At 45.9% G+C, this 14715-nt stretch overlaps 1 protein-coding gene across 2 annotated transcripts in view; it reads left to right on the top strand.

Moving 5' to 3' along the window:
- The window catches only part of tek (TEK tyrosine kinase, endothelial), a 148976-nt gene that overhangs the window by 103387 nt on the left and 30874 nt on the right, over nt 1–14715 (top strand). For both annotated transcript variants that reach the window (XM_072517482.1, XM_072517483.1), the window contains exons 12-13: nt 2686–2973; nt 3402–3704. In XM_072517482.1, coding sequence (XP_072373583.1) covers nt 2686–2973; nt 3402–3704 — 591 coding nt within the window. The remainder of the gene's footprint in view (nt 1–2685; nt 2974–3401; nt 3705–14715) is intronic.

Genomic DNA, 14715 nt, shown 5'->3' on the forward strand with positions numbered 1-14715 from the left:
CACATTGCTGAATGTAAATATCAGAGATGGGAACACATTGCTGATTGTAAATATCAGAGATGGGAACACAATGCTGATTGTAAATATTAGAGATGGGAACACATTGCTGATTGTAAATATTGGAGATGGGAACACATTGCTGATTGTAAATATCGGAAATGGGAACCCATTGCTGATTGTAAATATCAGAGATGGGAACACATTGCTGATTGTAAATATCGGAGATGGGAACATATTGCTGATTGTAAATATCGGAGATGGGAACACATTGCTGATTGTAAATATCAGAGATGGGAACACATTGTTAATTGTTAATATCAGAGATGGGAACACACTGCTGATTGTAAATATCAGAGATGGGAACACATTGCTGATTGTAAATATCAGAGATGGGAACACATTGCTAATTGTTAATATCAGAGATGGGAACACATTGCTGATTGTAAATATCAGAGATGGGAACACATTGCTGATTGTAAATATCAGAGATGGGAACACATTGCTGAATGTAAATATCAGAGATGGGAACACATTGCTGAATGTAAATATCAGAAATGTGAACACATTGCTGATTGTAAATATCAGAGATGGGAACACATTGCTGATTGTAAATATCGGAGATGGGAACACATTGCTGATTGTAAATATTGGAGATGGGAACACATTGCTAATTGTAAATATCAGAGATGGGAACACATTGCTGATTGTAAATATCAGAGATGGGAACACATTGCTGATTGTAAATATCAGAGATGGGAACACATTGCTGATTGTAAATTTAGGAGATGGGAACACATTGCTGATTGTAAATATAGGAGATGGGAACACATTGCTGATTGTAAATATTGGAGATGGGAACACATTGCTGAATGTAAATATCAGAGATGGGAACACATTGCTGATTGTAAATATCAGAGATGGGAACACATTGCTGAATGTAAATATCAGAGATGGGAACACATTGCTAATTGTAAATATCAGAGATGGGAACACATTGCTGATTGTAAATATCAGAGATGGGAACACATTGCTGATTGTAAATATCAGAGATGGGAACACATTGCTGATTGTAAATATCAGAGATGGGAACACATTGCTGATTGTAAATATCGGAGATGGGAACACTTTGCTGATTGTAAATATTGGAGATGGGAACACATTGCTAATTGTAAATATCAGAGATGGGAACACATTGCTGATTGTAAATATCAGAGATGGGAACACATTGCTGATTGTAAATATCAGAGATGGGAACACATTGCTGATTGTAAATATCAGAGATGGGAACACATTGCTGATTGTAAATATTAGAGATGGGAACACATTGCTGATTGTAAATATTGGAGATGGGAACACACTGCTGATTGTAAATATCGGAAATGGGAATACATTGTTGATTGCATATATCGGAGATGGGAACACATTGCTGATTGGAAATGTTGGAGATGGGAACACAAGCCTATACAACCGGGTCGGCTGATTGGTATTGGGAGATCGTTGCTGAAACTTTGAAGAATACTGCCCTGTTGCCCGTGGAGGCTGGGATTTCTGTGGCTACAAAAGTGCACTTCCCATGGTGCTATTGGACTCTTTTATAAGGGGGTCAAAAATCATTTGTGGGTTTTGGGGCAGTGGGGTGCTCCCAGATTGGGACAAGGTGGAGTCCAATCCCACTAATCAGTGATTTTGTAACACCTGTTTCTACTGAGCACATCTGCCCTCCATCCCACCATCCCATATATCACAACACGTGGATCATCGTCCATGCCCAAGTCCCTTATTGTCCTGGGGGGCATGGGTTCAGTGTCTTATGGGCCCCTGTGGAAATGGCAGGATAAGATCTGGAGCAGGTACAAACAGACCGAATTAAAGCCCTCCCATTGAGCTCTGCCAGTGTTACAGTGGAAATTCATGGAAGGGGTTGTCCATTTGTCTTTGAATGCCAGAATGAACACTTAACATTAACAACAACTTGTATTAATACCTTCTTTAAAATGATTAAATGTCCCAATGTTTTTCACAGGAACATTATCAAATAAATTTGGTGCAGAAACTTTAGTGTGAGATTCAATGCATTGCTGGAGTGGGATGTACTGGGTCAGCAAACATGGGGTGATGGGTGAAAGATGACTTGGTGCGAGCACAAGGACCGAAGAATTAGGAGGAGGTCATTTGGCCCCTCTAACCTGCTCTGCCATTCAATATGGTCGTGGCTGATCTAGTTGTGGCCTCAACTCCCATTTGAGACGGTGTCTAGAAAGCTCCACAGGCGGAAATATCCTCTCCCCATCCAAATCTTATGAGTTCGCTGGATGTGAGTTAAAACAGGGACAGCAGAATTTTGCATGTTACAAACCTGCTTGTAGTTGGGTTTGTCTAAATCGTTTTGATGTCCCGCGGAGCCTCTATATCACGTTGTCAATATTAAGCGATGAATGCTTAACGTGTTCCTGATTGTTTATCTATCCACTGAGCATTTAACCTGTTCAGACACGTGTTTATACTGATTTTAAAATGATGTTTATGTCCTGTTTAGCACAAAATGCACATAGTTTTTAAACATGTCTCAATAAAAGGGTCTGCATTCTTAATTTTAATCATTTGCATTTCATCTTTGGTAATGAACAGTAGAATTGTTAATAAATCCATGCCATCAGTGGTAAAATACTCTTCCGTGTGTTCTAGCTCTTCCTGCTCCACTGGGCTTTAAAGTTCTTCCCAGAAGCCAAACCTCCCTTCGGCTGACATGGCAGCTAGTCCCCGGGGGCCAGGAGGAGATCACCTACCACGTAGAGTGCCAAGCAGCCAATGACAGCAAAGGGAAGCCCACCACCCTGGAGGTGCCCGGGAACCTATCCAGCCTGGAAATCGTGGGCCTGGAGCCTAAGCAGCAGTATCAGTGTCGGATGCGAGCTCAAACCAATTCGGTGGGAGAATGGTGTGACGTTGTGACATCGTGGACATACAGCGACAGTAAGTCATTCCCTGCCCACTGACTGCTCCCGGAACTTGTGTTCAGTGATGTCCTCTAGAAAAGAGTGGGCTTGAGGAGTGACCTCTCCTCAAAATTATGGAAGAGTTTTGATTGGGATAGAGGTAGAAAGAATGTTTCCACTTGTAGAGAATCCACCAATGTGGATCATCCATACAAAATAGTCACCAATAAATCCAATCGGGAATTCAGGAGAAACTTCTCTAGCCAGAGAGTGGTGAGAATGTGGGAGTCCGTGTAGATATATTTCAGGGGATACTGGATAATAAAATGAGGGAGAGAGGGATAGAAGGGCTGATATTGGCCTCCACTTTAACAGTGTTCTGTTGTCAATGTGGGCTCCTCCCAGAAGCTGGATTGAGAGGAGAGCTCAGTGGGGTTAACACCAAGGTCCTATTGTTTTTGACAGAAAAGCCTCCTGCTCCGACCAACATCAAGATTTTTAATATATCCGACTCCTCGGCTTTTATCTCCTGGTTGATCGAGGACGGCAACTCAATATCATCGATCGTCATACGTTACAAAATCTACGGGGTGGAGGATTACACGCAGGAGACAGAAATCAACGTGAGGGATAACTTTGTTTCAGAATTCCAGCTGCGAGGGCTGGAGGCAAAGTCACCGTACCTGGTGGAAATCTACGCAAAGAATAACATGGGAAAGAGTGATCCTAACCCGACCATGGAACTACATACACTGCCAGAATCTGCAGGTACAACTTTCAGTGCTAAATGTGTCACTTATGAACATGTATTTGTGAATATATATGTCATAGATAAACCTAAGAAATTACAAAGCCTATTTGATACGCATGTCTGTGTTACTTCACGTTTATAAAATATTAACTGACCTTGTTCTGCTTTTATTACTTGAATTTGATTGTTGCCTCCTATAGAAAATAAATAAAAGGTACTTTTGCTATTAGGTTACAAGTTTCTGTGACCATGCTGACTGACCTGACAAGGACATTTACTGTTGTCAATGTGGAGCAAGAGCTTCTTTCTGAAATAATATAACATAAGGCAAAATTACTCCTGTTCCCAAAGCAACTCTTGGTTACAATCATTTCATGTGTTGACAATATAATTATGTTCCATCCATCTGTGGGTTGACAGCAGATGTAAGAGCTTCTGTCAGTGCACTCAATATCACCCCAATATGGTTTAATTATTATTATTTTTTTCCAATTAAGGGGCAATTTAGCGTGGCCATTCCACCTACCCTGCACCTCTTTGGGTTATGGGGGTGAAATCCACGCAGACACAAGGAGAATGTGGAAGCTCCACACGTACAGTAACCCGGGGCCGGGATCGATCCCGGGTCCTCGGCACGTGAGGCAACAGTGCTACTCACTGCGCCAGTGTGCTGCCCTTAATCATTATTATTTGATGTTTGTATTGCGAGAGGGTTGTCGAGTGTTCCTTGTGCTGGTAGGAAGTTGTGAAATTGTTGGCAGATAGCACTTGTTTTGCAAATCCATTTTTAGTCCTAATGTCTTTCTTGTCTCTATAGTTTATCGTTTAGAATTCACAATAGGTTCAGTAACCTCAATAATTGGTTAGTTTAATGCTTTAGTCCATTAGGTTAAAAAATAATCACTTTGTTAAATCAGTGCATGAATTTACAAACTGATATTAATATCCCCTAAACATGACTTAATATCTAGATTGCTATTTACAACCAGTATAATGTGGGGTCGGTTAGCTCAGTTGGCTGGTTTGTGGTGTGGAGCGACGCCAACATAGAACCATAGAAAAGGTACAGCACAGAAAGAGGCTATTTGACCTATCTTGTCCATGCCAGCCCGAGGACACCCAGGCGCCCTTTCTAATGCCCCCTTCCTGCACCCGGTCCATCGCCCTGTATCGTTCAGCACTTAAGGTGCACATCCAGGTACTTTTTAAGTAGTTTTTAAGAGTTCAGGGTCTCTGCCTCCATCACCAACTCGGGCAGCGAATTCCAGGCTCCCACTGCCCTCTGTGTAAAAAGGTTCTTGCTCATTTCCCCTCGACACCTTCTGGCACTTATCTTGAATCTAGACCCCCTGGTTCTAGAACTCTCCACCAAGGCAAACAATTTTATCCTGCCCACTCTATCTCCTACGCTCATAATTTTGTGCACTTCATTTAAGTCATCCCTCAGCCTTCTTTGTTCCAAGGAAAATAACCCCAAGCTGACCAACCTTTCCTCGTAGTTATACTTTTCTAGCCTGGCAACATTCTTGTATACGTCCTCTCCACTCCCTCCAGAGGAATTGCACATAATACTCCAGTTGTGGCCTCATCAGTGTTTTATACAATTCTAACATTATGGGCTTGATTCTCTGGTCGCTGACGGCGAAATTGCGTTTGGCGATCGGCCGGAGAATCCCCGTCCACGACCGAATCGGGCGTGGCGCCGCTTTCGCGATGCGCCGCCCCCTCCAAAGCGGCGCACGCCGTAGTGCCAACCTCAGGATATTACCTGATGCTCTGCCCCCGACCGGTCAGGTTCCCGACAGTGTGGGGTCTTCCATGGTCCCATCCGTCGGGAACTCAGCGTGGCGGCTGCGGACTCAGTCCAGCGCCGCCACACTCGGGGGAGGGCCAATCCACGGGCAGGGGGGACTTTGGCAGGGGCTGGGGCCACTGTCGGGGGATGGTCCGGGGCATGTGAGCCGGCCAAAAGGGGGGCACTATTTCGGGGGCCTGGTCCCGCGAGCGGCCGCCGCCATATAACACAGCACGGCCGCTACAGGCTGCCGCTGTGCGCATGCAGGGCCACGGACCCGGAAATTCTCCGGGCTGCATCGGCAGCTACAGCCAGGTGCTCTATACTGCTCGGCTGCTAGCCCCGCACCAAACGGAGGATCAGTGGCCGTTTTATGCCATTTGTTCGGGCGTAAAACGCCACCGTTCACACGCCAAAATCAGAGAATTCAGCTCCATATCTTTACTTTTATATTCTATACCTCTGCCAATGAAGGAGAGCATTCCTGTAGGAATCTACCGTGCGGTTTAAGTGTAGTCTCGTATACACTTCAAAACTCAGTAGACTTTAAGTTACACTTCTCAGATGCGAAGTAAAAATATTTTATTGTGTCTATTGATTATAATTGAGAGACTGAAATCTTCTTGTGGATACAAATCAAATATTCTCAATAAAGCCCTTGCCAGCAAAAGACTTTAAGAGAAATAATTGGCTTAATGGTTTACAACAGATTTAACTTTCAAAATACAGTAACGGTTTCTTTGCTCAGACTTCAAGAGTTAGAATGGAAATATGAAAATACGAAATAAGGATAGCGAATAGTTAAGCAAAAAGATAAAGAGCGATTCCGGAATGAAAATGTCTGCCCGGACCTCTATGTTTAAGGAGAATGTTATCAGTCTGACTCCATCTGTCCCTACCTCTGCAATGTGCTGATTGGCTTGGATGGGTCTCAAATGCATTTGGTTGGATGGTCAGTTGTCAATCATCAATATGCAACGTATATGCGGATATTTTGCATCTTTGGGTACTTTCTATGTGTTGGAATATGTTTTATACTTTTAATCAATTCTAGTTTTTACTGGTTTCACAGCTGACTGCACTATTATCTGTATTCTGAACAATAGTGGATTCATGTTGTTATGGTAACCTTGATTAGATTGTGGTATGGCTGCATAACTTTTGCAATTCTGTTCATTAGAACAATGGATATTTTATAATGTCAATTTAACCTTCCAGTAAAATGTTGCATAAGCTTCAGCTAGCTTTTAAATGTTTCAAATTCTATGCTTTGCCACTGCAAATCCTGCAAGCTGTGTGTTTTTGTAATCTAAGTTATGCTTGAAGTTTTATGGTGAAACCCAGTTTGAAATCCATTTTAAACTGGGCTTTAGTATCTACATTAAAAATGGCTAAATCATCTATCAGAAATAGCCAGTTCCCTTCAATTCCATATGCTTTCTTTACAACCTTGTCTATTTGAACTGCTGCCTTTTGGGACCTGTGCACTTGTGCACTAAGATCTCTAACTTCATCTACCCCTCTTAGTACATTCCCATTTATTGTGTATTCCCGACAACTGTTCGATCTCCCTAAATACATGACCTCACACTTCTCGGTGTTAACATCCAACTGCCACTTTATCGCCCACTCCACCAATCCATCTAAATCATTTTGGAGATTATAGCTATCCTCCACACTGTCCACCACTTGGACAATCTTTGTGTGGTCTGCAAATTTACCAATCGTGTCTCCCACGTTCACGTTCAAATCATTAATATATAACACAAACAGTAAGGGTCCCAACACCGAGCCCTGTGGAACACCATTGAAACAACATTCCATTTACAAGGGCAACCATCGACCATTACCCTTTGTTTCCTGTTGCTAAGCCAACGTTTTATCCAGTTTTGCACATTGCCCGCTGATCCCATGGGCCTTCACTTTCTTGACCAATGTGGACATATGGGATTTTGTCAAACATCTTGCTACAATCCATATATACCACATCCACTGCACTACCTTCATCAAACCTTCTTGTCACTTCCTCAAAGAATTCGATCAAATTTGTGAGGCAAGACTTTCCTTTAACAAACACATGCTGACCATCGCTGTCCATGCCTTTCTATGTGACAGTTAATCCTATATCTTAGCACTGATTCTACTAATTTGCACACATAAGGCTTACTGACCTATAATTGTTTGGCATTTCCTTCGATCCCTTTTTAAACAATGGTACAACATTTGCATTTCTCAAATCCTCTAGTACCCCCCCTGTATCTAGTGAGGATTGGAAAATCACCCTCAGAGCATCTGCTATCTCCTCCCTGACCACCGTCAGTAGCCTCGGAAACAATCCATCTGGCCCTGGTGACTTATCAACTTTCAAGGATTCCAACTCTTCAGTGCTTCCTCTTTTTTTATGATTATCCCACCCAATATCTCACAGTCTTCCTCCTGGACTACTGTATCTGCATCATCCCGTTAATTTGTAAACACGAGACAAAATATTCATTTAAAACCATTCCCACAGCCTCTGCATCTACACACAAGTTCCCCTCTTCATCTCTGATAGGCCCCACTTCTTCCTTAACTAACCTTTTACCATTAACATATTTGGGTAAAACATCTTTGGGTTTTCTTTAACGTTACTTGCTAATCTTTTTTCATGGCCTCTCTTTGATTTCCTTATTTCCTTTTTTGCTTCATCTCTACAGTTCCTATACTCTTCTAGACTATCTGTCTATGTGTTTGTGCCTATGATACACTTTCTTTTTCTGTTTGATCTTCCCCTGCGTACCTCTAGATAACCAGAGGGTCTAGATTTGGCAGTACCACTATTATTCTGCAAGGGGCTTGTCTACTTTGTACATTTAGGATCTTCCCGCTGGTTTTCCATTGATTTATCCTCTAGCAGTCCACCTCAGCCAAGTCCCTTCTCATTTCTGCAACATCTGCCTTTCTCTAATTCAAAATATTTACTGCTGCTTTATCTCTGTCTGTTTCCATGGTAATACTGAATCTAACTGAATTGTGATCACTGTCCCCGATACGGTCGCCAGCTGTCACTTTACCCACTTGCCCTTCTTTGTTCCCCAAGTCGAGGTCTAGAATTGCATCTCCTCTCGTTGGGTTTGTCACTAATTGGTTGAGAATATTTTCCTGGACAGCGCCTGAATTTTTCTCCCTCGGTTCCTCTTATATTGTTTGATTCCCAGTTGATAGTGCAGGTGAAATTCTCATACGTGGTGAGATTATTCATGAAGGCCCCAGCTTCTCAACCTCGCCCCTCGCCTGAGGTGCGGTGACTTAGGTTAAATCACCACCAGTCGGCTATCAAAAGGAGAGAGCAGCCTCTGGTCCTCGGTGATCACAGAGACTTTCTTCATTTTCAATGTGCTACGATCGGCAGTTGGATCCTCGCCTACAGCTCGCAAGTTACACATTTATTCGCTATGCCCAATGTCGATTTCTTTGAGAGATTAACTAGAATGGTATCAGGGATGAACAATTATGTGGAGGGATTGGAGATGCTAGGAGCTTCCTCCTTGGAGCTGAGACAAAGTTATGAAGCATTTTTATATAGCGGATAAGGAGGGAGTGTCTGCAGTGGCAGGAGGGCTGGTGATAGGAAGGAGACACATTGAATACAATTGGCAAAAGGACGGGGGGGGTGGAGGGAAGGAGAAATTTGTTTTTACGCAGCGAGGTGTTGTGATCTGGGAGGCACTGCCTGAAAAGACGAGGGAGGGGCGGGTGGGGGCCTTCCGGTGGTGGCAATGGAGTAAACGGTCGCACAATAAGCCGCTCTCGCCCTTAGTGTTTTTTTTAATGGTGTTTAAGCCGGATTTTTCAGAAAATTTCTCAACATAAGTTGATCGAAGGGAGAGGGAAAGGAGGTGACCCTCAATTTATGGAATTGTGTCCAAATAAGAGTCGATAAAGGAGAAACCAAAAGATGAGTGAAAGCAGGAATCAGAGGTCATCGAGCTCAATGATAACGAGATAAAGCGTGTCCACGCCAGCTCACTGGTCGATGGAGCAATGGGTCGAGTTCCTGGATGAGAAGTTCGCCCAGCATCGCAAGGAGTATGCAGAAGGTGTAACCCAGATGATAGCCTCGATTAAGGAGGTGGTTGACCGGATGGAGGAGAAAATGACGACCCAGGGACAGGAGATTCTAAAGCTGCAGGAGCTGGGGACTGAACGAGAGGAGGAGTCCATTGCAATGGCTTTGCAAATTAGCATACTACAGGACAGCCAGAAACGACTGCTTGATAAAGTGGAAGACTTGGAGAACCGGTTTCGCGGACAAAATATCCGAATCGTCGGGCTGCCAGAGGGGAAGGAGGGATCAGATGCCGGTACGTATGTGGGGAAGATGTTGCGGGAGATGGTCGGGGCCGATGTGTTTGACAAGCTGCTGGAGGTGGACCGTGCGCACAGGCATACGTAAACCCCAGGGTCGTGAGCCCCCGAGGGCCATGGTGGCGAGCCTACATCGATTCCTCGACAAGGAGCATATCATGAAGTGGGCCAGGCAGATGAAACAGTACATGTGGGAAGAATCAGAGATCCGGGTGTATCAAGACTGGGGACCAGAACTCGCAAAGAGGAGAGCAAGTTTCAACAAAGTTAAGGCGGCCATGTTTGAGAAAGACATTAAATTCGGACTGTTATACCCGGCGCGTCTTTGGGTGACCTATGAGAACCGGGAGCTGTACTTGAATTCTCTGGAAGAGGTGGTTACTTTCATGAAAGACAATAATCTGGCTCAAGGACTCTTAAATTCTAGCTGTGGTGGGCTGAGTTTGAGGGACGGGACGGAGTGGCGGAGAGGAGAGAAAAATGGTTCTGTGTTCCGCTTTGTCTTGTTTAAAATTTCAGTCTTTTAATTCTGTCAGTTAAGTTGCGATGTTTGGGAAGAAAAGGGTTTGGGTGTTTTATTTTTAAAATAAAAACGTGTTTTTCTCTGTTTTCTTTTCTCTCGTCTTGTGTCATTTGATTTTGATTTAGTCTCTGTCAGAAAGATGGTTGATTCTTGCCGGCATAATTTTGATTAAGCTGCTCGAAGCTTCTTCGATTGTGTTTGATTCTCTTTGAAGGTGATGGGACTGATAAGAATCGGTCAAAGGGGGAGGGGTAGAACCTGGCAATCTGGTGTAACGACTTTTAAACTCAAACGGTGGTGGTCTGAGTTTGGGGGAAGGGACACTCTTGTTTAAAATTTTGGTCTTTTAATTCTGTGAGTTAAATTGCGATGTTAGAGAAGAAAAGGGTTTTGGTGTTTTAATTTTTTTTTCTTTCCTCTCTTTTTGTGTAATTTGATTTTGATTTATTGTTTTATGTACTGGATAGAGGGAAGAACTTTTAAGATGCGATGGGGTGTTTTAGTTTCTGCAAGAAGGATGGTTGATTCTTGCGTGCATAATTTCACTTAAGCTGCTTGAAGCTTCATCCTTTGTGTTGGATTCTGTTTGAAGGCGATAGGACTGATAAGAATCGGTTAAAGGGGGAGGGGTTTGCCTCATTGCCTGCGCGTTGTGGGAGGGTATGTTTGCCTTTTGGGATTGTTGTTACTGTGTTGAGTGCTTGTGTTATTGCTAGGTGTGATGGAATCTGGCAGTCGGCAGACGTTTTGATGCCAGAGGGTGGGAGATGCTGAGCTAGCTGGATCGCTGGTTCATGGGAGCAAAGTGGGAGGAGAGCTGAGGAAAGAATAAGTGGGGGGGGGGGTGGGAGAGGGGTACTGCTGATGGGTAAGGGACAGTTAGGAGACTGGAGATGGAGATCAGATGGCGGTCACCGCGAGGGTCGGATCAAGTGAGGTGTGGAACACGGGCTAGGAGCTGGCCTAGGAAAGGTCATGGTTGACCGACACGGTGGGGGGGGGGGGGCAAAACCCCCCCCGACACACTTGAAGCTGGGAGAACAAATTAGATTAAAGAATGGATGGGTCGGGCAAGTGTTTCATTCAGGACTGGACTTTAAAACAAGGGGGGTGGCTATCCTGATTCAAAAAGGGGTGACATTCGAGGTGGGGAGGATAGAGGCAGACCCGGGAGGCAGATTTATTATGGTTAGTGGGAAGCTAGAGGGAGTGCCAGTGATGCTGGTGAATATATATGCCCCAAACTGGGATGATGTCGCGTTTATCAGAAAGTTGCTGGGAAAGATCCCAGACCTTGACCCCCACTGGCTGATCATGGGGGGGGTGGCTTTAATACGGTCCTGGACCTGAGGCTGGACCGGTCGAGTGCTGGGTCGGGGAAGCTATCAGCAATGGCAAAGGAACTGCGGGGGTTCATGGAACGCATGGGAGGGGTGGATCCGTGTAGATTTGAGAGACCAAGGAGCAGGGAATATTCATTCTACTCCCGTGTACGTAATGCGTACTCCAGGGTAGATTTCTTCGTGCTCGATAAAACACTGCTCGCAGGGGTTGAGGACACTGAGTGCTCAGCAATTGTGGTCTCAGATCATGCACCACACTGGATAGACCTACGGGCAGACACGGGAATGCCCCAGCGCCCACAGTGGAGACTAGATACAGGGCTGTTAGCGGATGAGGAGATCTGTGAGCGAGTGAGAGAGGCCATTCGGGGGTACATAAAGATCAATGACACGGGAGAGACTGCAGCTGGGGTGGTCTGGGAGGCACTGAAAGCGGTCATTAGAGGGGAATGTATTTCGATTTGAGCCCACAGGGATAAAACTGAGCGGTCGGAGCCGGACAGGTTGGTAGGAGAAATCTGACAGATGGACAGGAGATACTCGGAGTCTCCAAATGAGGAGCTCCTGAAGGAGCGTTGGAGACTTCAAATGGAGTTTGGACTCCTTTCCACAGGAAAGGCGGAGGGTCAGCTGAGGAGGGTAAAAGGGGGCAATATATGAACATGGGGAGAAAGCTAGCAGGATGCTGGCACATCAGCTGAGGAAACAGGAGGTGGCGAGGGAAATAGGGAAAATAAAGGATTTGAGGAGGAAGACGGTGACGGACCCGGGGGCGGTGAATGAAGTGTTCCGGGAATTTTATAGCCAGCTTTATGAGTTGGAACCCCCGGTTGGGGAGGAGGGCATGAATCAATTCCTGGAGAGGCTAGAGTTCCCGAAGGTAAATGAGGATCTGGTGGAGGCCCTTGGGGGCCCGATTGGGCTTGGGGAGGTGATAATGGACTGGGGGAAATGCAATCGGGTAAAGCCCCGGGACCTGATGGGTTCCCAATGGAATTTTATCAGAAGTTCTCTGGGTTACTGGGGCCGCTCCTGGTTAAGGCTTTCAACGAGTCCAAGGAGCTGGGAGTACTCCCCCCAACGTTATCACAGGCATCAATTTCTCTCATCCTGAAGCGTGACAAGGATCCGGAGAGCTGTGGATCGTACAGGCCAATCTCCCTCTTGAATGAAGATGACAAATTATTGGCAAAGATCCTGGCCACTCGAATAGAGGATTGTGTCCCGGAGATAATTGGGGAGGATCAGACAGGATTTGTAAAGGGCAGGCACCTGACATCCAACATTAGACGGCTTCTTAAAGTAATTATGATGCCAGCGGAGGGGCGCGAGGCTGAGGTGGTAGTTGCCATGGACGCGGAGAAGGCTTTCGACCGAGTGGAGTGGAAGTATCTATGGGATATTTTAGGCAGGTTTGGGTTTGGGCAGGGATTTGTGGAGTGGGTCCGGCTACTGTACCAGGCCCCGGTGGCAAATGTAAGAGCTAACCGAGTTCGGTCAGAATACTTTAGCCTTTGTTGGGGGACAAGGCAGGAATGCCCGCTCTCCCCATTACTGTTTGTCATGGCCATAGAACCCTTAGCAATGGCCCTGAGAGCAGTGAATACCTGGAGGGGAATAGTGAGGGGGGGGGGGGGGGGGGGGGAGCACAGGGTCTCTCTCTGTGCGGACGATTTGTTGCTTTATGTCACGGACCCGGTGGGAGGGAATGACTGAAATCATGGAGGTATTAGGAGAATTCGGGCGATTTTCAGGCTACAAGTCAAACATGAGAAAAAGCGAGATGTTTGTGATCCAGGCACGGGGGCAGGAAAGGAGGCTGACGGAGCTGCCTTTTAATGTGGTTGGGAAGAGTTTTAGGTATCTGGGATTCAAGTGGCCAAGGATTGGCGGCCGCTTCACAAGTTAAATTTGGGCAAAGCAGTGGATCAAATGAGAAGGGATTTTTGTAGATGGGACATGCTCCCACTGACGCTGGCGGGGAGGGTTCAGACGGTGAAGATGACGGTCCTTCTGAGGCTGCTTTTCTTGTTTCAGTGTCTCCCAATTTTTGTCCCAAAGGCTTTTTTCAGAAGTATGAATGCGGCGATATCGAGGTTTATATGGGCGGGTAAAACCCCGAGAGTAAGGAGGACACTCCTGGAACGGGCCCGCGGGGAAGGGGGCTTGGCTCTCCCAAATATTATTAACTATTACTGGGCAGCCAACATATCGATGGTCAGTAAGTGGGTAGTGGGGGAGGGGTCGGTCTGGGAGCGGATGGAGGCAATATCCTGCAAAGGTACGGGTCTGGAGCCTTTACTGAGACTTTTCTCGCCGGCTCGGTACTCCACAAGTCCTGTGGTGGTGGCAGCCCGAGGGTGTGGGGGCAATGGAGGCAGCACACAAGACTGGAGGGGGTGTCAGTGTGGTCACCGATCTGTGACAATCACCGGTTTGTCCCGGGGGGGCTGGATGGGGGCTTTAAGGTATGGCAGCAGGCAGGGATTGAGAGGTTTGGGGATCTATTCATCCAGGAGGGCTTCCCGACCTTGGAGACATTAAAGGAGGAGTTTGATTTGCCGGGTGGGAACGGGTTTCGATACCTTTGAGTGCGGGACTTTGTACGTAGACAGGTCCCAAGTGTTCCTCACCTACCCCCGAGGGGACTACAGGATAAAATGCTGTCAAAAACAGGGGTTGGAGGTGGGACGGTTTCGGACATATACAGGGAATTGTTAGAGTCGGAAGGGGCCCCTATCAGAGAGGTGAAGAGGACGTGGGAAGAGGAGCTAGGAGGGAAGCTGGAAACTGAACTGTGGGAAAAAGCCTTGAAAAGGGTAAATGCATCCTCGTCCTGTGCTGGACTCAGCTTGATCCAGTTCAAGGTGGTCCACAGGGCCCACATGACGTTAGCCCGGATGAGTAGGTTCTTCGAGGAGGTAGAGGACAGATGTGGGCGGTGTGGGGGTAGCCCGGCCAACCATGTCCATATGTTTTGGGCATGTCCGAAACTGAGGGAATTCTGGCAGGGATTCGCA

This window comes from Scyliorhinus torazame, chromosome 9 (assembly GCF_047496885.1).
Source record: "Scyliorhinus torazame isolate Kashiwa2021f chromosome 9, sScyTor2.1, whole genome shotgun sequence".
In the NCBI taxonomy this organism is placed as follows: domain Eukaryota; kingdom Metazoa; phylum Chordata; class Chondrichthyes; order Carcharhiniformes; family Scyliorhinidae; genus Scyliorhinus; species Scyliorhinus torazame.